Raw genomic sequence first — 19,783 nt, 5'->3', positions numbered from 1 at the left:
AGCTAATCCGCCGAACGGATTATGCGTGCTGATATTCCGAACCTTCAGCCGTGCACATGAGAGTCAGACGGTTCACCCCGACGCGAGGAAGAAAGCATACTCAACCGATGACCTTCAGCTGAACCCATAAACCGTCTACCTTCTTTCCCAAGACCTTGAAGCCGGCGTCGAGCTCCATTTCGTGCACTTCCATAAGGTCGAATAAGCTAAGGAGCGGTATCCGCAAGGCACGAGGGACGCACCGACGATTCCACCCGGCATCCTGTTCTCGGATTCGATCACCCAATCGGCGACGCATCCCAGGGCTTCTCCGAAGTCTGCCGACTCCGCTGCGATACGTTCTAACTCACAAAGACTGTAGACGAACCAGACCCCCGTTCTAGTCGTGAACGAGAACAAGTCGTCCCAGGGAACGGCTTGGAGGTCATCCTCCACGATGTGGGAATGCTGCAAGACGAGCTTGACGACCTCGCCTCCGGCGTTACTGCCTTCAGCACTCTTGTCGCTCTCATAATACGCGTCGTCATCTTGTTCGAGCTGGGCTACCACCCACGGGCCGGTCTTGAGTCCCTCTATGACATGATCCAGACCTTGACGAGGAGAACCAATGGCCAGACCTCCGACGACTAAGCAGTCGGTGTGGCTAATCTACATTGCGGACATTATGAGCGTTTGCAAGATTCATATTGAGCGTTACTCGCCTCCAACCGATACGAGTTTTTGAGATGATCCCCTTCTCCGAGTTTATCGATTTCGTCAAGGAACTTATCCTGCCAAGCGCTGTAGTTCCCATAACCGAAGTCAGATGTATCGCGTTTGCTGCCCGCGGGTTCGCCCTCGGCTCTCACGCCAACCGGTCCTATCCACTCGCAGTACACGACCTCGGGACGTTCGGCGCCGTCGGAAGAAGAGGCCTCGGAAGCTTTGACAGACAGGTCGACGACGAATTCCTCGTTCGCAGGGGTGACGCAGTACAGCCGACGCGTGCTGGGCTCATATCCCCACGCGATGCCTAGTCTTTTCGAAGATGCCTGCTTGCGCGTACGCTTGGCGGGCCGTTCGTCGCCGCGCGGCTCCAGAGGGTCGGTGGACGTCTGTATCCAGCATCCGAGCAATTGGCCGCGCACGTCGCGAGTCGTGAGAGCTGTTGGCGCTCGCTTGTGTTTCTTGAAGACGTGGTCGAAGTCGGGGTCTTGAAACGCGCACGTGGAGGGTCGGTCACCCGCGACGACGAAGACGTGGGTTGTGATGAGCAAGGGTGTCGTCGCGGACGGAAGAATGTGGTTCCCTGATCCTGCAAACGCGAGGGTCGGCACCGCTCGCCAGTTGTATTGTTGGTCCTTTGGGATCTCCTTCAAGCCAGTTTGTTCGTCCGCGAAACCCGGAGGTAAGGCGGGGGCGAGCCAATGAGAGGGTGCCGTACACCATGGGGGGAGTTCGCGGTCCCAAGGATGGAGCGAGAGAGGACCCGTCGCGTGTTCTTCGCCGTCCCGGTCGTCGTGGCGAACGTACGTGAGCGTGGTGCTCCCGCCGAAAAGGTCGAGGATCTGCTGGCCGGTGTACTTTGACGCGTCGTGGAACGCGATGGGGAGCGGTTTCAACGCGTCTTCACCCGGTTCGTCGTTGGCTTCGGCTCGAGCGCCTGGGTCGCGGATGATATCGAAGTTGAGCGCGGGCTTGAACGGGTGACGGTACTTCTTGTTCGCTTGAACGCGAAAACGCCGGAAGATGCGGTCGAACGTCTCTTGCGGGGAGCCCTCGACCGCCTCAGATGTCCATGTCTCCACTCCCCCTGCGTGCTGCGCACTCGCGTCCTCAAATGTCCAGGTGAGTTTTGGAAGGTCGTCGGCGACGTTCTCCGTGTACCACCATTCGCGCTCGACTACTTCAACCTGCTTCTTCAGCTCTGCGGGGTCGTACCCAGAGTGTGCGCGAGTAGTGTCGGAAGGGTGGATGGCCATTATTTTTTCGAGTCAAGTGCCAGCAGGTCGTCGTCTTATTGGCAAAGCATGAATCGGGATACAGGACATGACTGGCGGTCTACTCACTTCCTGCGCGCTCACGGAGGTCTCAATGCCGTTCGGCCGATGCTCGCCAGTGACTGGTAATAATTGATAATTGGCTATTGACGACTAAACTCAACGGCGAGATGGCCGAGCGGTCTAAGGCGCCAGACTAAGGATCAGTAGCATAGGGCTACACATCTTCCAGATAACATTTGGAATCTGGTCCGAAAGGGCGTGGGTTCGAATCCCACTCTCGTCACTCCTTTTCGTATTGCCTCGGACGCCCGCACCAGCGGTCCATGCGTGGAGGACGACTCGGCTCTGGCCGCGGAGGCGCCAACTAGAGTTGAAGTCGAACACGAACGAGACAATCTAATGGACTCGTCATGTAAAGTTTGCACTGTGCCTGCCACAAGCAACATACTTGTCACTTGGCATATTTACTCAGTTTTCACTTCTTAGGCAGCCACACCGTGATGTCATGGAAAATAGCATGTATCGACCCTACACGCAACCGAGTCTACGTGTAGCATGTGCTAAACAGGATCGCCAAAATCTCACATTTGGGTTCCTTCCTCATCCGAGTCCTGCGATACAACATTTGAATGAGCTAGCTCTCCTGTACCTACAAGTAGAGAATGAGCATTGATACATCGCCCAAGGACATTCGGCCCTGCTCACATATAACCTTCAGCTGCACCCACACGCCGGCAACCTTCTTGCCAAGGATTTTGTAGCGTGTTTCGTCATCTAGGTCTTCGTGCACTGGGTGATCGTAAGTTTCAATCTACCGCGAAGAATTGCCAGCGAAGGCAAACGTACCAACAATACCATCTGGTAACCTTTCCCCCCACTCGAATGCCCCATGGGCGATGGTTTCAAGAGCTTGTTCCAAATCCCGGGATTCAAAGGCAATCCTCTGAAGCTCGTTCAAACTATGGAGGAACCAAACGCCAAAGACGGAGAAAGAGGCGACTTCTTCCCAAGCAATATCCTGGAGTTCGCTCTCCGTGCTGCCCGAGTGTGTCAATAGGGCCCTGGGGACGTGTCCGTTTTCGTCTCGGCCCTCCTCTTCGTATCGAGAGGTGGAGTACTCGTTGACGTCTGTGACTAACCATGAACCTGCCTTGGCGGCTTCTACTGTGCAGTGGAACCCGTGATAAGGAGGGCCAAGCATTAGGCATCCCGCGACGAAGCAATCCGTGTCGTGCAACTGGCTCAAGAGAACGGATGAGTTCTAGAAGACGACGAATGCCGGATTGACGCACCTCTATTACGAAGGGATCGTTTGAAGCGCGAAATGCCCTGATCCTTCCATAGAATGTGTCGAGCCATGAATTGTACGCTTCTTCGCTCTCTTCGTTGAGACAGGAACCATTGAACTCGTTCCTGGTAGCTATCGCCCTTCTGTCCACACTTAAGCTCACCGGTCCAATCCACTCGCAACGCATGACCGCCCGTCCTTCGTTTTGACAGTCAGCATTGGCGACCGACTTGGAAGACGTTTCGGAGGCTTTGATGGACAGGTCGACTACGAACTCCTCGTTGGTCAGTGTAACGCAATATAACCGGCGCGTGCTGGGCTCGTAGCCCCATGCGATCCCTATCCTGTCCAAACTTGGCTCCGGGCGAGCACGCTTCGCTGGGCGTTCAGCCAATTCGTCGTTATCGCCGTTGGACGCCTTCGTCGCCAGAGCGCTAGTGGACGCGTGGATCCAGCGTCCGAGCAGGTGGGTCCGTATGGCTCGCATGGTGAGCGCCGTCGGCGCGCGCTTGTCCTTTTCCGCTACGTGGTCGGATCCGAGTTCTACTCGAAGCGTAGGGCATTTTCCTGTCGCAGACGCGACGACGAATACGTGGGATACGATGAGGGACGGGGACGTGGCCGAAGGAAGTAGATTTCTCCCCAGTCCCGGGAGGGTGAGCGTCGGCACTGCGCGCCAAACGTATTGTGACTCGTCTGACACGTCCGTGAGTGCGTCGTGACCATAACCTGGCGGAACGGCGGGAGGAATCCAATGAGGGGGAGTCGTGCACCATGGGGGCAGTTTGCGGTCCCAAGGACGGAACGAGAGCGGACCCATTTTGTGGTCTGCGTCGTCCTGGTCGTCGTGGCGAACGTACGTGAGTGTCGTGCTCCCGCCGAAAAGGTCGAGGACCTGCTGGCCGGTGTAATTCGACGCGTCGCCGAACGCGATGCGGAGCGGTTCGGACGCGCCTTCGCCTTTCTCATCGTTGACCCCCGCTTGAACGCCTGGGTCGCGGATGATATCAAAGTTGAGCGCGGGCTTGAACGGGTGACGGTACTTCTTGTTCGCCTGAACGCGGAAGCGCCGGAAGATGTGGTCGAACGTCTCTTGCGGGGAACCCTCGACCGCCTCTGGGGCCCACGGCCCCGCTCCCCCCTCTGCATGCTGGGCGTTCACGTCCTCGAACATCCAGGTTACTCTTGGGAGGCCCTCTGCAACGGGATCCATTGACCACCATTCCCGCTCGACCTCTTCGACCCGCTTCTTGAGCTCCACAAGATCGTACCCGGAGTCCGCACATGTGGCGTCAGAAAGGCTGATGACCATTATTCTTGGGAGTGGGGAGCCCAGCAAGGCCGAGCGTCCTCCAGTTGGAAGAATCGGCAAAACGCGAACAGGTGTTTACGTGAAGCGAGGGAAACGCCACGGTCCGCTCGGGCCTAGGGCGCATGACGGCGGGCGCGAGGTTTGCTCGCTGTATGCGTGCCTCTCAAGGTCATATTGCAGCCTTCCAGTAAATGCGCGAACTAGTGTAGTGCTACTATTACAGTGCGCAGTGGTGAACAATTGTGAACATCGAAAACGACCATCGACGTGGATTTGGGCCGAGGTTGTGACAGGCATCAAGTCCAAATATAACAAGACACAATCAATTCCGAATATGGACACATTCAGGTCCAAACGGTCCGCAAAAAACGGCGACCGCCTCCGGATTCGTCGACTCTAAGAGTCTGACGAGCTCCTTGTCTCCAGTTGCGCTCTCGGAGATGGGGACACTCACGAACGCTGGCACTACGATATTCAAGTATCTCAGCGAGGTGCGTGCCTGCAGTAATGCATTTATGAGCGGAATCATGCAATGTTACCATTGCTCATGAATCCCTTCTTGTCGGAAGACATGCCGGTGCGCTTGTGAACAAGAATGTGCGCCTATACTTGCCTCACGCACCCGACGTCCCGACGGGCAACCGCATCCGTGAGCCTCGCGCTTGTCTCGCATTGCTTACGCTGCGTCCCATATGGTTTGCGCCACGAGTCCTGCTCGTGTCACGCTACCCGGATCGAAGCGCAACGCCACCAGGATCGAAGCGCAACACCCGGATCGAAGCGCAACACCCGGATCGAAGCGCAACACCGCCAGGATCGAAGTACCCCGCCGTATCGCATCGGCAGAGCGGACCGAGGGTGCGCATACGGAACTTTTTGGAGTGATGAACTGATTGCGGATGCTGAAGGTGCCTATCCTTGGACAAAGGGAAAGCACAATCGTGACGTCATGTCCCTGTTCCCCTCTTGCCATGTCCGTCCAACGTGCTTCGTTCCTGGATGAACTCAAGTTGGTCCGTATCTTCTCCCCCTCCCGGAATGGTCTTTTGACTCGCTGACCGACGCTGCCGTCACAGCTACATATGCGCTCACAGCGCTTTTCGTCAGGTTCAGCGAAAAGATATTGCAAGAAGGACGATCCTGGTTGCGGATGCAAACAGGGAGTACAGGTAAGAAGGCATACCCACGAGCGCGAAGCTTCCATTTTCCATAATAGTCGGGAGTTCTTCGGGACAAGTTGTTGACCAAGCTTCCGCCTGCGGGGGTCGCAGGGGTCGCCAGCTGAGGCTTGTGCCCTTTGAACTCGGACCTCTCGCTCCTTTGGCAAGGTCCGAGTGCCGCTGTCGCTTTGATATATGCTTTACTATCCGCTACGAGCGCATTCATGAACGTCTAGCCAGCAAATCTGCCTTGCGAGCTGCGACAACAAATGTGTGGGCACGTGAGCGGCGACCAGATTGATCGCCTAATCCGTTCAGCGGAATCTATCAAATCACCGGGAGGCGGGGGCGTTTTGGGGCCTTCACTGTATAGCCTCGCCCGATAAGGTGGATCGGCGCTTCCATGGCACCCCTTTGTCCATTGCCACCTTTGGGTGGTGCATGTCCTTTGGAGGTGCGACTGCTAGCGGCTGCTCGTTCCGGGCGCTCAGATACATAAAACGGCGAAGGAACGGTGCTGCGTCGCCGTTTCTGATTCGCACTTGCGATCCTGCCACGCCTTCAGCGAACGATCACTCGTCTCCGGCCGATCCAGCAATTATAACCTCAATGCCTGCTGCACGCCAACAGAAGTCCTACGCAACGCGCATTCCAACCTTCAGCTCTCCTCGCCGCGATACGGCTTCGAATATATCGGAACTGACCGATGTCGAGAGCTCCGGCACTCCACTCACCGTATCAGATGTCTCTTCTCCCCTCGCAGATCTCTTCGACGCGCTATCTTCCCAATCGTCCATCGTCACCTCCCCACCTACCTCAGTCGCATCCAGCGCTGCCTCTTCAAGTCCCAGTCCCTCTTCCCCTAAAGCAGCCTTGCCCCTGCTACTCGCAGCCTTGCCAGATCCCCCGTACCCGCCGTCCAAGCCGGAGAACAACACCTATTTCCACTTCATGAACGTCATCATGCGGCAGCAGCGCCCCATCCCCGAATCCATCACAGACGAGTCTTCCTGCGTGCGGATCTACGCTCAGGTCTGGCGCGACCTGTCCGAGGACCAGAAGGCCCTCTACAACGAACACTGGGCCAGATACAAGGCCGAGCACAAGGCGTGGAGGAGGGCTCTCGGAGATATTGTTTCCGAGGCCGACGGGTCTGCTAACCGGCGCGCGTCCCGCAGGCGAAGCGGTAGATCCAAGCCGCACCAGCCCCTCTCACCCCGCGAGCAGCTCATCGCGCGGCTCATCTTGCTGGGACTTTCCGCACCTCAGATTGAAAATGCGGTACGAAACAGCGGGACGGACACGTTCAGCGCGCAGATGCAGATCCTGGTCCCTTCGCCTGACGGACTATCGTCGCTGTGCGTCGAGGAACTCGGCGGCGACACCTTCGGACCCGCTCCTCCAGCTAACAGGCCTGAATGCAAAGGCAAAGCGCGCGCTAGGCGTGTGCGTCTTCATAGTAGCGTTCCACAAATCGACTTCGTGAGTTGGTTCCTTCGAGCGGCTCACTTCGCGTGTTTTTGATCCTTATTGTGTCGCAGCTTTCCCCCGGCGCTGAGCGTCTGGATAGCTCTCTGGCTCCGTCCACCGGGTTCGCTGAGCCGGGGCGCACGCTACAGTGGATACAGCAGCAGCATCAATATGACAATGTCGTGCCCGCGATTCATGTGTCCGTGGCCATGCAGGCCCCAGCGCCTATGGACGTATCGCCCGTCGTTCCATCCTTCGGATCGACCAACCAAACCGACCTCCAGAGCTTCGCGGCGAACCCGTATCTCATCGCTCCGTTGGACGCTTTCTACCTCGCCCCGCCTTCGTCCTTCGCTTTCGGACACGCATCGCCCGACCAGGACGGATTCAGTACGGCCGCACATCAGGCAACCTTTGCGCCGTATTCCGCGTACGAGCGCGACGTCTCCTCTCTATCTTCCGCGATTCCGGTTCCTCGTGCCCCTAGGCTCGCGCCCGCGCTCCTCCCGCCGCTCCCGCACGTCCAGGTCCACACCTCGCTTCCCGGCCCGGAGATGCCGGGGCCCTTCGAAGAACCAATCGCGGGCGATGCGCCTGCCCTGGGTCTCGACCTCGACCTGGGCGTTGTCTTCCCAATGACGGCCGAGGCTCCTCCGCCTCCTCCTCCTACTTCGTCGCCCGTCTTCTTCGACAGCGCATCCAAGCTGGATCTGGACTGGCCTGTAGGGGATGCTGCGCGCGAGGCCTGGGCCGATATGGACGTGGACATGGACTGGGCCTTCCATGCGATGGAATCGGGCCCGGTCTATGATTGGGCGGCAGGCTTGAACTGCGCGAGTGGCGGGTGGACGCTCCTCCAGTAAGCGGAAGCTTTATTCCCTCGCGACACGACAAATGTGCACGGATGTCAGCCACCTGCAATGCCCTGGCGGCCTTATCTCTCAGATTAAGACTTCTCATGGTGCCTGTATTCTCATTATTTGAACGCGCCGGTCGCCCTTTGGTTGTAATCTCTGGGTTGCTGTTCAGTGTCGAACCATGGACATGTATAACAACATACTGATCACACAAAGCAAGGATATCGTATCATACACGTCGCAATAGCTATTTATTTCGTACAATATGTAATCTTATCTCAATTCAATGCAATCGCGAGCGAACTCGCAAGACGAGAATCCTGTGTTGTATGAGAGGATTGCCATCATGAACGCTGGGGCGTCGCCGCTGCGCTCCAACATGTACATAAAGCGCACAGTAGAGAGCCTATAAACTCGGAGAGCAGAAATTTTACGCGGAGCTGGCTGACGGCGACGTTAATTGAACTCCGTCTAAGGATCATGGTCGCTTTTTAAGTCCGACAATGCCGTACGCACAGTCAGCTGTAAGGTCAATCAATCTATTGTTCATTGGATTGAAACTCCGCTCGCCTCAGAGTCCTCCATTGTTCCTCTTTGCACAATGAGACGCTGGAGGCTGTGAAACGACATGGGGCAGAGGGTGAAGTCACTCCTTTGCGCCTTTGAAATGAGGGTTGGCGATGCAGAGGACCCCCCAATAATGTCAAGGAAATGGCAGAGCTCTGGAGGTAATAACCAAGAAACATCGACATGGTGTAAATGCTCTCTCAACGATGAACTTATGCATCGTCGACGAGCACCTTCAAGGCCGGCGCTAACGAGCAAGATCGTCGTGATGAATGATAGACTGGATCAATGACGTAACGAGTTGTGGGCCAGTGTGGGGGACTCGCCGTTCTGCGATCAAGGTTGAAGGGAGGTAAAGCTCCTGCTGTGGCAGGTAGCGTGTAGAGAGAGCTTCCGCACAAGCTCGCACCTAGCCATTTATGTTTACACAAATTATCCCAAACGAAGAGACAACGACAAGACGATTGTCGAGGCTGAGCGTCCCTCCCATTGGTATGATCCGAACTCCTTGCAAATGAGGTAGCCGGTACGAGCCCTCCTACTGTTGACACGACAAGTACGTCCTGTAACACTGGATATGCGGAGACGTATCTTGCAACTTTACGCTGTTGGGGCTCGCAAGGAAGGTCGAGGCGGGACGCCAGGTCCGCGCGCCGCGATTTGTCCAAACACGGAGGGGTCCCGCCGACTTCGGCATCCGTGGGAAGGAGGATCGAAGCCTCTTCTTTTCGGAGGTGCAACTTGGGTGCAACACTCCTTTGCGTATCGGCCCCGTAGTTGGACTGTAGGAATATGACCACGCGACACGCGAGGCTTAAATTACGATCGTAGACACACGTCTTCATCTTGTACCCCTCCTTACCCGACGCGAGCACACCGTGCAACACGACAAGCCCCTATTCTGCCCCCGCTCTCGCAGCCCATCATAGCATAGCGTCTACAAAATGCCCGCCATTCGTCCGTCCAGATCTCGGCCAGCCACTGAAGTTGCGTTGTCGCACTATAGATTGGATCCCGACGGTACATTCGTGCATTACATGCCGACAAGCACGACGCCGACGTCGGTGGCTAACAGCCATCGCTCAGCCACCGACGACCCCCCCGACTCGCCGTATGCCTCCTCCCCGCTCTTCGATACGCTATCGTCGTCCTCGTCGCTAGCCACTACCCCTTCCCCGCCTTCGACTTCGACGTCCCTTCCTTCTCTACAATCGGCCTTTCCGGACCCGCTGCCACTCGAAGAATGCAGCAATTGGAACTGCTTTATTCGCTTTCGGATGACGCACATCCGATACAGAACCATCCCAGCAGAGGTGGAGAGTAATCTGGGTAGGGTTTCCTCGATACTCGGACGATGCTGGCAGGCTCTTTCTGAAGAGCAGAAGGCGCCCTTCCGCTCCGGCATTGGGAGCGGTAAAGTCACCGAGCGCAAGCGGTCAACGGCTGCACCCATCGAGAACGCGAGGTCCGATGCCATTGCGCAGCTCATCGTTGACTGCGGTCATGCTGGCTCCTCTCTAGCGGGCTGGGCTTCGGCCTTTGAGCTCGACCATACCACCTGGAACAGGAAGTCATTGGACGAGAAGGAGCAGATCATAGCTGTAGCACATAGGGTGCTTCCGAGGCCCATTCTCACTGCCACTTCCTCCGATCCCGAGCCTGAGCCCGCGCAACTCGTCCAGCACCCTCCACTCCCGCCGAAGACTGTGGGGAAGAAAAAAGGCAAGGCCAAGAGGGAATGCAAGAAGCGCTCTCATCTGAACAAACCCTTTTCTCGTCCGAGCGCGCCAGTCTCCAAGCCGATTAATGAAGCCTCACAAGTTCGCTTTTGTCGCTTGCTCTTGAGACTACTCGAAGCTGATCATTACCCGTCATGTAGGGAGTGGTCGGTCTCGGATGTCCCTTGGCGACTCCCTCTCATTCTCCCCAAACTTTCATCCAGCATGGCCAACCGCTGTATTGGCCCATCAACCAGCAGCAACCAGATCAACAGCAGACGGCTCCTCGAACCCCTACCGCGTTCATTCCGCAGCCGACGGGAACTTTCAATATCCCTCATACCCCTTACGTCGGCCCTCATACCAGTCCCGCGATCTTCGATACCATACCGACTCCCCCCCACGCCTTTCATGGCCACATTTACCCCAATAACCTCGGCCTCGTGCCCGCCCAAGCGTCCAACTCTCCGCACGTAGGCCCGTTCATCGACAATTCCGGCTTGCCGCAGCCCGTCGTCCTCGCCCCGAACTATGTTTCGCCCCTCCATCCGATCAGCAGCTTCTCCATCCCTGCATCTTCTATGCCGGATGGGACCTGGAACCCTGTAAATAACGTCGGGGCATTCGGCATCTCCGATGTCATGGCCCTTTACGCTGCGCTGATGAGCTACGGAATCCTTAACGCGGGCTCAGGAGCTGTCGCTTCCTCGTCCGATGGGGTGCAAGGAGATAACTTCGGTCAACTACCTAGCCAAGTCGCGACTCTTGATTTCTCCTCGGTCGGAAATGCCGGACCATCAAACCTCTCGTCAAATGTATTGGATAGGCAGCCCTCGTCCACACTCGTGGATCCCTCCTCCCCCACACCCCTCAGCCCCGCGTCTGCCACGCGCGCTGGTGATGTCACCAACAATGCCTCTGCAATCGGCAGTAACGTCGACTCCGAGACGCCCCCCCAGGATGATACCATCACGTTCGATATGGGCGATTTCGAGCTCGATCCCAACACGAGCATTGCACAGCTTGAAGACATGCTCGAGCGCTCGATTATGAACTCGAACTCCTGGCTCTCCTAAGCATGCGCGACACGGATAGTAGTCATGGCGCTGACTACATGCAACCCCGAGCTCGCCTCTTGACGACCTAGTTTCGCGATAGCGTGCATAGATCGCGGGGGCGCGCCTGAACTCGCCTTGCTAGCGCCGCCACAATCCATTCATTGAACGAACCCTCGACGATGACCCACATGACCCGAATGATTCCTCGCTCGCCCTTGGCTCGCCCCCTCGCAAGTGTTCCCTCGGACTTCTTCATCAACACCAATCCCGCAACATAGCCATTCCGCATCCTATCGATTTCACCTCATGATTTGGCGCCCTGCGGGCGCCACGCTCGACTTCATCCTCGTCATAGAGACGCATCTTCTCCTCTTTGCAAACCCTCATCACGGTCGTCGCGCTCATCATCTTGCTCCAACAAATGGTCGTCTCACTCAACATCCTCTGTATGCGACTCGTTCGCCTCGAATCAACACGTTGCCCTTCTTCTCCATCCGCCACCACCCAACTTCGCTCGTCGTTGTTTACGCCCCTCTTCGTCCCCCAACACAGGACAAGGACTTTCGCACAATAACCCCAACGTCATCACTCTCACATCGCTCTCACATGCCCAAGTCATCCTCGACGCCTCAGCAATCTGTCCCCTTCTCTCGTCGTTTCTCAATAACCGGGTATCCTTCGCCGTTTCGCCGTCTCAAGGACGCATCAGGCCTTCAACTGACTCATTATATAATTCTGCGCGTTCCGACCGTAGTGCCCACCCAGACACTCTACCTTTATCGAATTGTTGTATACCCGTTTCACGGAATTGGCTGTTGTATGTACGGATTGCTTGTACTGGAGTCTGGAGCATACTGTACGCTTGTAATAACGTCCTGTATAGTAGTACGCACCGCGCTGGCGTCTTTCTCTAGGAGGCTTGAATCTGTAGCAATGCCCGCCGACGTTATCAGTATGGACGACGCGCAAAAGCTTACCCAAAACAGAGATCCTTTGTCCTCTCTTTGTGCCTGCCAAGATGCGATAAGTATTGGCGGATCGAAGCCTATCGGAGAATGGAACCGGCGGCGGAAACTGTGGACGGTGATAATTGAGCACGGCGGAGATCCGAACACGAGGTGATACCCACCAACTCGGATGTGCGGCGGTGGCGCCCTCTCTCTGGGATAGTGCGCGGCGGGCCAAGTATTGGCTGATCGAAGCCTGTCGTAGAAGGGAACCGGAGGCGGAAACCGTGGACGGCGAAAATTGAGCACGGCGGAGATCCGAACACGAGGTGACACAGGGCGATACCCACCAACTCGGATGTGCGGCGATGCGTCCTCTCTGGGAGAGTGCGCGGCGGGCGGCGGCTAGGTACCAAATCTCAATGAGCTATCCGCAAGGTCCTTGACGATCCCCGAGTTGATCTGAGCGCGAGAGAGGCTTGGGAGAGCCTGAGCCCCAGCCACCAGAGGTCAAGTTCGTGTCGTCCGCCGGTGCAGTCTGCATTTATACCAGAGTATTTGGTGCTGCTTGCGTACTGCGATCAGGAGTAGGCTCTTTGAGGACAATGGGGGCATGTCCGCTTCGTATGCGTAGAAGCCAAGTCGCCCGTCGCAAATGGCGAATTCATGATCGCGGTAACGCGCTTGAAGATCGCGCACACAAAGGATTGCCATATCGGGAGCAGAAGCTCGAGACGGGGCGTCCGCCGATTGGTTATCAGTAGTTCCCACGGGTTATCTCTTTGTGCTCACCTTCCCACAACCCTTCCCATCTCCCTTGATGGCATCCTAAAGAGGTTGGCAGTGGAACAATGGGATGCGACATAAGGACGAGGCCGATACCGAATTACCTGGTCCAGCCAAAAATCGCCCCCACCATCTCGTAGCATGCACCCCGTCCTCCTATCGAGTTCCGGCCGTCGTGCCTAACCCCTTCGCACGGTTCGATGCCCCGGTTCTCACTCCGAAAACCTCATGCGCTCGTTGAATCGTCCGAAGGCTGAGATGCGCCGAGGATACCGCACGATATCTACACGGAGGAGGAGAACTGCTGGTACTGGACGTTCACTGCTCGCTGTTGCTGCGGACTGCGTGGGCATCGTCTTCCTCGTCATGCGTATGTCCTTCCTCGTCGTGCGGTGCGCTGCTAACTTGAGCTAGCTTCCCACCTCGTGCACATGGGACCAGGTATCCTCGAGTCGGTCGAAATGAGGAAGAGCCTTCAGCCCCATGCGACCCTGCTTAAATCTCTGAGCTCGTCAAGAGGCGCGCAACCTCACGACGTCTTGCCTGCTAGACGACGATGGCACGACTCGCTTCGGCCGCCCGCTGGTTCTCGTGCGCATTGCTCGTCTCGACGGCGGCGGCTGCGTCCGACGTGCACCATACGATCGAACTGAGGTCGCGCAAGACGTCGAAGCTGACGAAGCGGCAAAGCACGAACAGGACGGACCCGTTAGGTGATGATTTCGATGGCACGGACTTGCAATGGTTCGGGAATATCTCCGGTGAGCGTGGATCTATGTTCATCTGTCAGCTCGGAGACTGAAAACGGTTAGTTGGAACGCCTCCACAGACGTTTAATGTACGCACATCGCAGGCAAACTATGACGCACCCTGATCATCCCCACCAGGTTGTCTTCGATACCGGAAGTGGCGGCCTCGAGATCCCGAGCACGGCGTGCGGTTCCCCATGCGCAAAACAACGCCAGTTCAACCCGGCAGCATCGTCCACGTTCGTCGACCTCGGTACAACTTCCGTAGCGCCGTTTGCGACATGCATCGGCGTTACGCCGGTTATCAACAACAACTGCGTGTTGACTCTTCATGGAGGAGAGGATACCGTCTCTGTCGTAGGGCTGAGCGTTCAGCGCGTGCAGATGGGGTTGATCACGGACCAAACAGCATCGTTTGCTGATGACCCCTTCGATGGAATCCTGGGTGCGCACTCAGCTCCGTTTGAATTGGCAACTGAAAGTTGAACCCGCGTCATCGTAGGCATGTCCGCGAGGGGAAACAGCTTCGTTACCCAGCTGCCCACAGGCTCTCGTGAGGTCTCAACCCGATCCTGAAAGGCGTCCCACTGACCTGCGCCGCCAGAGTTCTTCACCCTCTTCTTGACGCCCGCCGCCGAGGGCCACGCCGCGCTCACCTTCGGCAGCGTGGACACGACTAAGTTCACCGGTTCGCTCACTTTCGCCTCCCTCCCGACACCCGCGAGTGGCACCTGGCGCCTTGCGTCCCCGGGCATGTTTGTCAACGGAAAGTCGACGTCGCAGCTCAAGAAGGCGCGCACGATCATCTTCGACAGTGGCACGCCAAACATCCTCTTCGACAACGCGACCGCGACCGCGATCCACTCCCTGATCTCTCCGAATATCAAGCCATTCGCAGCGCTCCCGGGCACGTTCGGAATCCCGTGTTCGGAGGTGGGAAAGCTGCCGGCGAGCATCGACATCGCGTTCACGGCTCAGAGCGGGAAGGCGTTCAACTTGACGATACCAAGCAGCGAGCTTTCGGTGGGCCCGTTCGAGCAGGACCCGACGATATGCCAGACCTTGATCAATGTGTGGGTAACCTCCGCCAGTTCGTCGTCGATCTGATTGGATCTTACCTGGTTCTGACACAGGTCCGAGGGCCTGACACTCGTGGGCGGCAGTTTGCTGAAACATTGGTTCTCCGTCTGGGATGTTGGGAATCAGCGAATGGGATTCGCTCCAGCCGGTGGGTCGCCTTCGTACTCCTGCCTCTCGCCCTGATTCTGATCTATGACCATAGTCACGTCTGTCTGAGCAAAGGTGCTCTGTATACGGAGCAGTGGGCGAATCGTTGGCGATGTGTTTGCGTGCACGCGATACCTACGACATATAGACGTGCAACAATGGAAAATGTAACATTAGCAGCAGAAACTCCAGCGACAGCAGGGGTGGCCAGATATGTGTGCTGAAAGATATGATGATATCGTTGTCGAGCCCATGAAGCGGAGTCTTCTACATGGTTAGACGCGACCGGACTGTCCATCTTCTGCGCTCGTTGGTCGTCTGATTCCCGTCGAAAGCTTGGAGAGAAACTCTTGCAGACAGAGAGGGGGGGAGGGCACAGCCACGAGAATATCTCAGATCTCGCGCTCTGCTTTCGCCATGCTTTCCGCCGACATAGCAGAAGAGATCCGCAATGCTTTCCCGGGAACAGAGGAAATAATTGTACAATACCTGTCCGGGTACCTCGTAGATGACGCCGGCGAAGATGAGGACGTCCTGGCCGTCGCGCGGTACATACTGGAGTCAGTCGCTCGGGGCCGCGAAGACGTGTTGCAAAACCTCATGGCGAAGCTGCAGACATTGCTGGCGGACATGCTGGAGGAGCGGGAAAGGAAGAAGATTAAGGGAGCCACGGGGTTGACGAAGCTGGACAAGGTGATGGACATGAGCAAGACGGGCGCTATGAGCAATACCCTCGCTTTCAACGAGGGCGTGGATCTTGAATCGATCAACAAAGGAAAGTGAGTGTGAAGAGAAGCATTTCCGTGAGGAGCTGTTCTAAGTGTCATTGATATACAGGGCTTCTCGTGTCGATGTCAAGAAGTTGGAGAAGCAAGAGGCCAAACTCAAGGCGAAAATCGAGAAGAGGGCCAAGAAGAGCTTGTACGAGGGCTCTAAGCTGGTGCAGCAGGCGAAGAACCAGGTCAGATCTCTCATGTCAGTGTCTACCGGTATGCTGATGCTGACGACGAAATGCAGCAATCATACGAGGAAATGTTTATGAAGGTGAGCAGTCTCCTAGGAAGTATATGAAAAGCCTACTAAGTCGCTCTTAAAACAATGTGATTAGATCAACCCCCTCGAAGCAAGCGCTGGCTCGAAGAACAAGAGCAAGGATATCCACCTTCCCTCTATCGACGTCAGCTTTGGTTCGAACCGTATTCTGTCCGGCGCAAGTCTTACATTGGCTCATGGAAGGCGATATGGTCTTATTGGTGCGCTTTGTCTTCTATCGGTGTTCCGATGTGAAGGCGCGATCGACTAATACCCGCTCAAAGGTCGCAACGGTGTCGGAAAGTCGACCCTACTTCGACATATAGCTATGCGTGAAGTTCCCATTCCATCTCACATTACAATCCTCTTCGTCGAACAGGAGGTTGGTTCGCATATATGCGCCCTTTTTTGACCACTTCCACCCTCTGATCGCCTTCACTCCAGATCGTTGGCGACGATACCACCGCACTCGACTCCGTTCTCAAGGCCGACGTATGGCGGGACCATCTCCTCCACGAAGAAGCCATCCTCAATTCTAAACTCGCAGAGCTGGAAGGCGAGGGCGACGACAAGCGATTCGAAGATGCGCGCGAAGAGGCATCGACGAGGCTGGCGGAGGTGCACCAGAGGCTGGCGGAGATGGAAGCAGAGAGTGGTCCCGCGCGGGCGGCCGCCTTGCTCGCCGGATTGGGTTTCAGCGAGGAGGATCAGAAGAGACCGACGAGGAGCTTCAGTGGTGGTTGGCGGTGAATGGCTATCAAGTCCGGAGAATATGTCCGGAGAAGCTGACGATCCCTGGATAGTATGCGGCTTGCGCTCGCGCGGGCGCTGTTCGTCAAGCCCTCGTTGCTGCTGCTCGATGAGCCTTCCAATCACAGTACGTCACCATCTTGCATTCGTCACTCCACGACCGTTTATGTTGTCTTCCAGTCGATTTGAACGCGCTGGCGTGGCTAGAGGACTACCTCCAAACCTGGCCTGGTACACTTCTCGTCGTGTAAGTAGAACATACCCTGCGCCTCCTGCCGTACTGAACGCTGGCTTTCGGCACAGATCTCACGATCGTGCATTCTTGTAAGAAGTTCGTCACCAGTTGACTGTCCACGTACTGAGAAATGGCTGCAGGGACGCCGTTGCGACGGATATCATACACCAACATTCTGGTCGCCTCGATTATTACAAAGGGTGAGCATTACGCGGCGTGACAGCGAATGTGTAGGCTGATGCATGACCTGTAGCAATTTCACTCAGTTTTACTCGACCAAATCGGAGCGGGATCGCAATCTGCGAAAGGAGTACGATACTCAGATGGAGTACAGGAAACATCTGCAGGCTTTCATCGATAGGTGGAGATACAACGCCAATAGGGGTACGTTCTCGCCCATCCACGAATGACTTTACCGCCTGGCTAACTCTCCGGGTTTAGCTGCCCAAGCCCAGTCGAAGATCAAGATCTTGGAAAAGGTTCGACTCCCGGATGTCTACACGTTGTTCGATATGACTTAACCACATCTTAGTTACCGGAGTTGACGCCACCAGAGGCCGAGGAGACCGAGAAGTTCAAGTAAGCCGATGTCATTCGATGGAGTTCGTCAGCAGTGCCTCATGACAGTCGATAGATTCGCCGAGGCGGAGAAGATTTCACCGCCGCTATTACAACTTTCCAAGGTTTCCTTCGGTTACAGTCCGGATAAGATCATCCTCAAAGACATCGACTTTGACGTCGGCCTTGACTCGCGTATGGCCGTCGTCGGCGCAAACGGTGCAGGCAAGTCTACATTGTACGTTCCGTCTTTCTACCCTTGCACTTCATCCGGTTGATCCGTCTGGACGACAGGATCAAGCTCCTCATCGGCGAGCTGCAACCGCTCTCTGGACAGGTCAATCGTAACGGCCGGCTGCGCATCGGCTACTTCGCTCAACACCACGTCGATACCCTCGACCCAACGCTCACGCCGGTTTCCCTCCTCGCCTCCCGCTTCCCCGGGAAGAGCGAACAGGAGTACAGACAACACCTTGGCAACTTCCAAATCAGTGGTATGACTGGGTGAGTGAACATTCGCGACATGGATGAGAAGTCGCCTGATGGTGCTCTCACGTAGATTACAACTTATTGGAACGCTATCGGGAGGTCAGAAATCCCGTGTCGCATTCGCAGCGCTGTCTTTGCAAAACCCGCATGTGTTATTGTTGGACGAGGTACGTCCTCGAACAAAATTGCAGCAAACTTGTGCGTGACTGACGTCAAACCTAGCCTACAAACCATCTCGATATGGAGGTGAGTTTCTGCGCGTATATATCGTCGGTGCTCCTAGTTTTCTGATGACTTGCCAGGGTTTGGATGCCCTCATGGCGGCCCTTAACACCTGGAACGGCGGTGTCATCCTCATCTCTCACGATGAGCGATTCATCACCAGCGTCGGTAAAGAGGTAGGCGGGTTTTCCCTGCTTCAGTGCCGATGTGCTGACTGGTGGATTTGCAGTTATGGGTATGTGGTGATGGCGCGGTTACGAAGTTCAAGGGCGACGTGCAAGCGTACAAGGTGTGCCTTATTCGCACATCGCTCGCGGAATTGATGTTGAACGGCCTGGCAGAGTCTTATTGTCAGCAATATCAAGACGAAGCCATGACAACGCTACTAGACTTGCGGATGGGCGCAAAGCCATCTTCTTGCGTTTGCGTTGCGCTGCTGTTGTATTCTACTCTCAGTCAAATGGAAGATTGTTTCCGCGCACCATTTGTGGGCTTATTGAGGCGTGATTCTCGCTGTGAACGTGCACGGCGACGGCCACATCAGTCAGGTTTCATGTTGCCCTCGTAGTTTCAGCATCTCGCAGTTGGCCGGTTCGCGGACCTAGATGTTGAATAAAAAATCAAAAAGACAAGCCCCATGCTGGTCGCTTCGTGTCCATACACTCAGCAGCGAACCTTAATACGATTCATGACAACCGAACGCTCAATATAATGCAATGATGAAGCCGGGGGAGAGCGCAGAGAGGAGTCGCGAGCGTCCGGATGATGCATGAGCTCAGTTAAATGTCCCTAGCCCGAATCCGAGGAAACACATTCGTGAGCTAACAAAGGGTATCGGATTAGAATCATCGAAGCACATGAGGGCCCACAAAAGCCATACCTCTCAACTCGAGCTGAGCCCATAGTCCTTCCATCTTCTTGCCGTTGACTTTGAAGTGACCCCAGGTATCACCCTCGTCCGCTGGGTGTAGTTTTCGCTCAGCCCTACGTAAACCCTTGGCGCAGATAATGAAGGCGAGGACGTACTGAGGATCCCAGCAGGAATCTGGAGCGGCAAAATGTGATTCCAGATCAATTGTTCCAGCTCCCCTTCCATATTCTCCGCCTCAAAATTCATTCTCTGGAACTCTCCCCAGCGTCCACACGTAGGAGGCGGCATGCTCCCCCGCGGCTGCTTCCAGTTGATCCTTGCTGCTTCCGTACACCGCAATTTGGCTTTTACCGCGCCTTTTTCGCCGATACCCCCCTCAGGTATGCAGCAATCATCTACCTCGGAGATCAGGATCCCTTGTGGATGTTCTCTATGACGTGCTCCATACACCATTGTACATGGTCACTTAGAATGAGCGACCCGAGCACTAGACAAGTCGTTTTTA

General features: G+C 56.0%; 6 protein-coding genes and 1 non-coding gene across 7 annotated transcripts; 4 read left to right on the top strand and 3 right to left on the bottom strand.

Moving 5' to 3' along the window:
- Positions 1-100: 100 nt before the first annotated feature.
- On the bottom strand, positions 101-1,961 carry PUNSTDRAFT_128878 (uncharacterized protein; the record flags this gene model as incomplete). Its single annotated transcript, XM_007378044.1, has 3 exons — positions 101-186; positions 243-643; positions 709-1,961. The coding sequence occupies 3 exons, from the start codon at positions 1,959-1,961 to the stop codon at positions 101-103; spliced, it is 1,740 nt and encodes a 579-aa protein (XP_007378106.1).
- A 182-nt stretch (positions 1,962-2,143) lies between these two features.
- Positions 2,144-2,265, top strand: PUNSTDRAFT_t15. Its single transcript has one exon. It is a non-coding gene; the product is annotated as a tRNA-Leu (tRNA).
- A 224-nt stretch (positions 2,266-2,489) lies between these two features.
- On the bottom strand, positions 2,490-4,616 carry PUNSTDRAFT_139828 (uncharacterized protein). Its single transcript, XM_007378043.1, has 4 exons — positions 3,275-4,616; positions 2,829-3,219; positions 2,688-2,771; positions 2,490-2,631 (listed from the first exon to the last, which is right to left on the bottom strand). The coding sequence occupies exons 1-4, from the start codon at positions 4,580-4,582 to the stop codon at positions 2,564-2,566; spliced, it is 1,851 nt and encodes a 616-aa protein (XP_007378105.1). The 5' UTR covers positions 4,583-4,616; the 3' UTR covers positions 2,490-2,563.
- Positions 4,617-6,351: 1,735 nt separating this feature from the next.
- Positions 6,352-8,299, top strand: PUNSTDRAFT_139827 (uncharacterized protein; the record flags this gene model as incomplete). Its single annotated transcript, XM_007378042.1, has 2 exons — positions 6,352-7,224; positions 7,284-8,299. 2 exons carry the CDS (start codon positions 6,352-6,354, stop codon positions 8,073-8,075), a joined length of 1,665 nt encoding a protein of 554 aa, XP_007378104.1. The 3' UTR covers positions 8,076-8,299.
- Positions 8,300-13,701: 5,402 nt separating this feature from the next.
- On the top strand, positions 13,702-15,190 carry PUNSTDRAFT_128874 (acid protease; the record flags this gene model as incomplete). The annotated part of the gene is made up of 7 exons (XM_007378041.1): positions 13,702-13,906; positions 13,958-13,983; positions 14,033-14,339; positions 14,397-14,447; positions 14,499-14,967; positions 15,028-15,122; positions 15,177-15,190. The coding sequence occupies 7 exons, from the start codon at positions 13,702-13,704 to the stop codon at positions 15,188-15,190; spliced, it is 1,167 nt and encodes a 388-aa protein (XP_007378103.1).
- A 348-nt stretch (positions 15,191-15,538) lies between these two features.
- On the top strand, positions 15,539-19,008 carry PUNSTDRAFT_48256 (uncharacterized protein; the record flags this gene model as incomplete). Its single annotated transcript, XM_007378040.1, has 20 exons — positions 15,539-15,900; positions 15,959-16,082; positions 16,139-16,165; positions 16,230-16,374; positions 16,438-16,535; positions 16,598-16,899; positions 16,957-17,030; positions 17,084-17,150; positions 17,207-17,227; positions 17,279-17,338; positions 17,392-17,522; positions 17,580-17,617; positions 17,671-17,717; positions 17,773-17,934; positions 17,991-18,200; positions 18,256-18,352; positions 18,408-18,431; positions 18,488-18,583; positions 18,637-18,696; positions 18,749-19,008. 20 exons carry the CDS (start codon positions 15,539-15,541, stop codon positions 18,782-18,784), a joined length of 2,181 nt encoding a protein of 726 aa, XP_007378102.1. The 3' UTR covers positions 18,785-19,008.
- Positions 19,009-19,196: 188 nt separating this feature from the next.
- Positions 19,197-19,524, bottom strand: PUNSTDRAFT_128872 (uncharacterized protein; the record flags this gene model as incomplete). Its single annotated transcript, XM_007378039.1, has 3 exons — positions 19,197-19,228; positions 19,288-19,368; positions 19,434-19,524. The coding sequence occupies 3 exons, from the start codon at positions 19,522-19,524 to the stop codon at positions 19,197-19,199; spliced, it is 204 nt and encodes a 67-aa protein (XP_007378101.1).
- Positions 19,525-19,783: the final 259 nt, after the last annotated feature.

The sequence above is a fragment of the Punctularia strigosozonata genome (assembly GCF_000264995.1).
Source record: "Punctularia strigosozonata HHB-11173 SS5 unplaced genomic scaffold PUNSTscaffold_1, whole genome shotgun sequence".
Taxonomy (NCBI): Eukaryota; Fungi; Basidiomycota; class Agaricomycetes; order Corticiales; family Punctulariaceae; genus Punctularia; species Punctularia strigosozonata.
The sequence above is the reverse complement of the archived record's forward strand: the minus strand, read 5'-3'. Positions and strand labels throughout refer to the sequence as shown.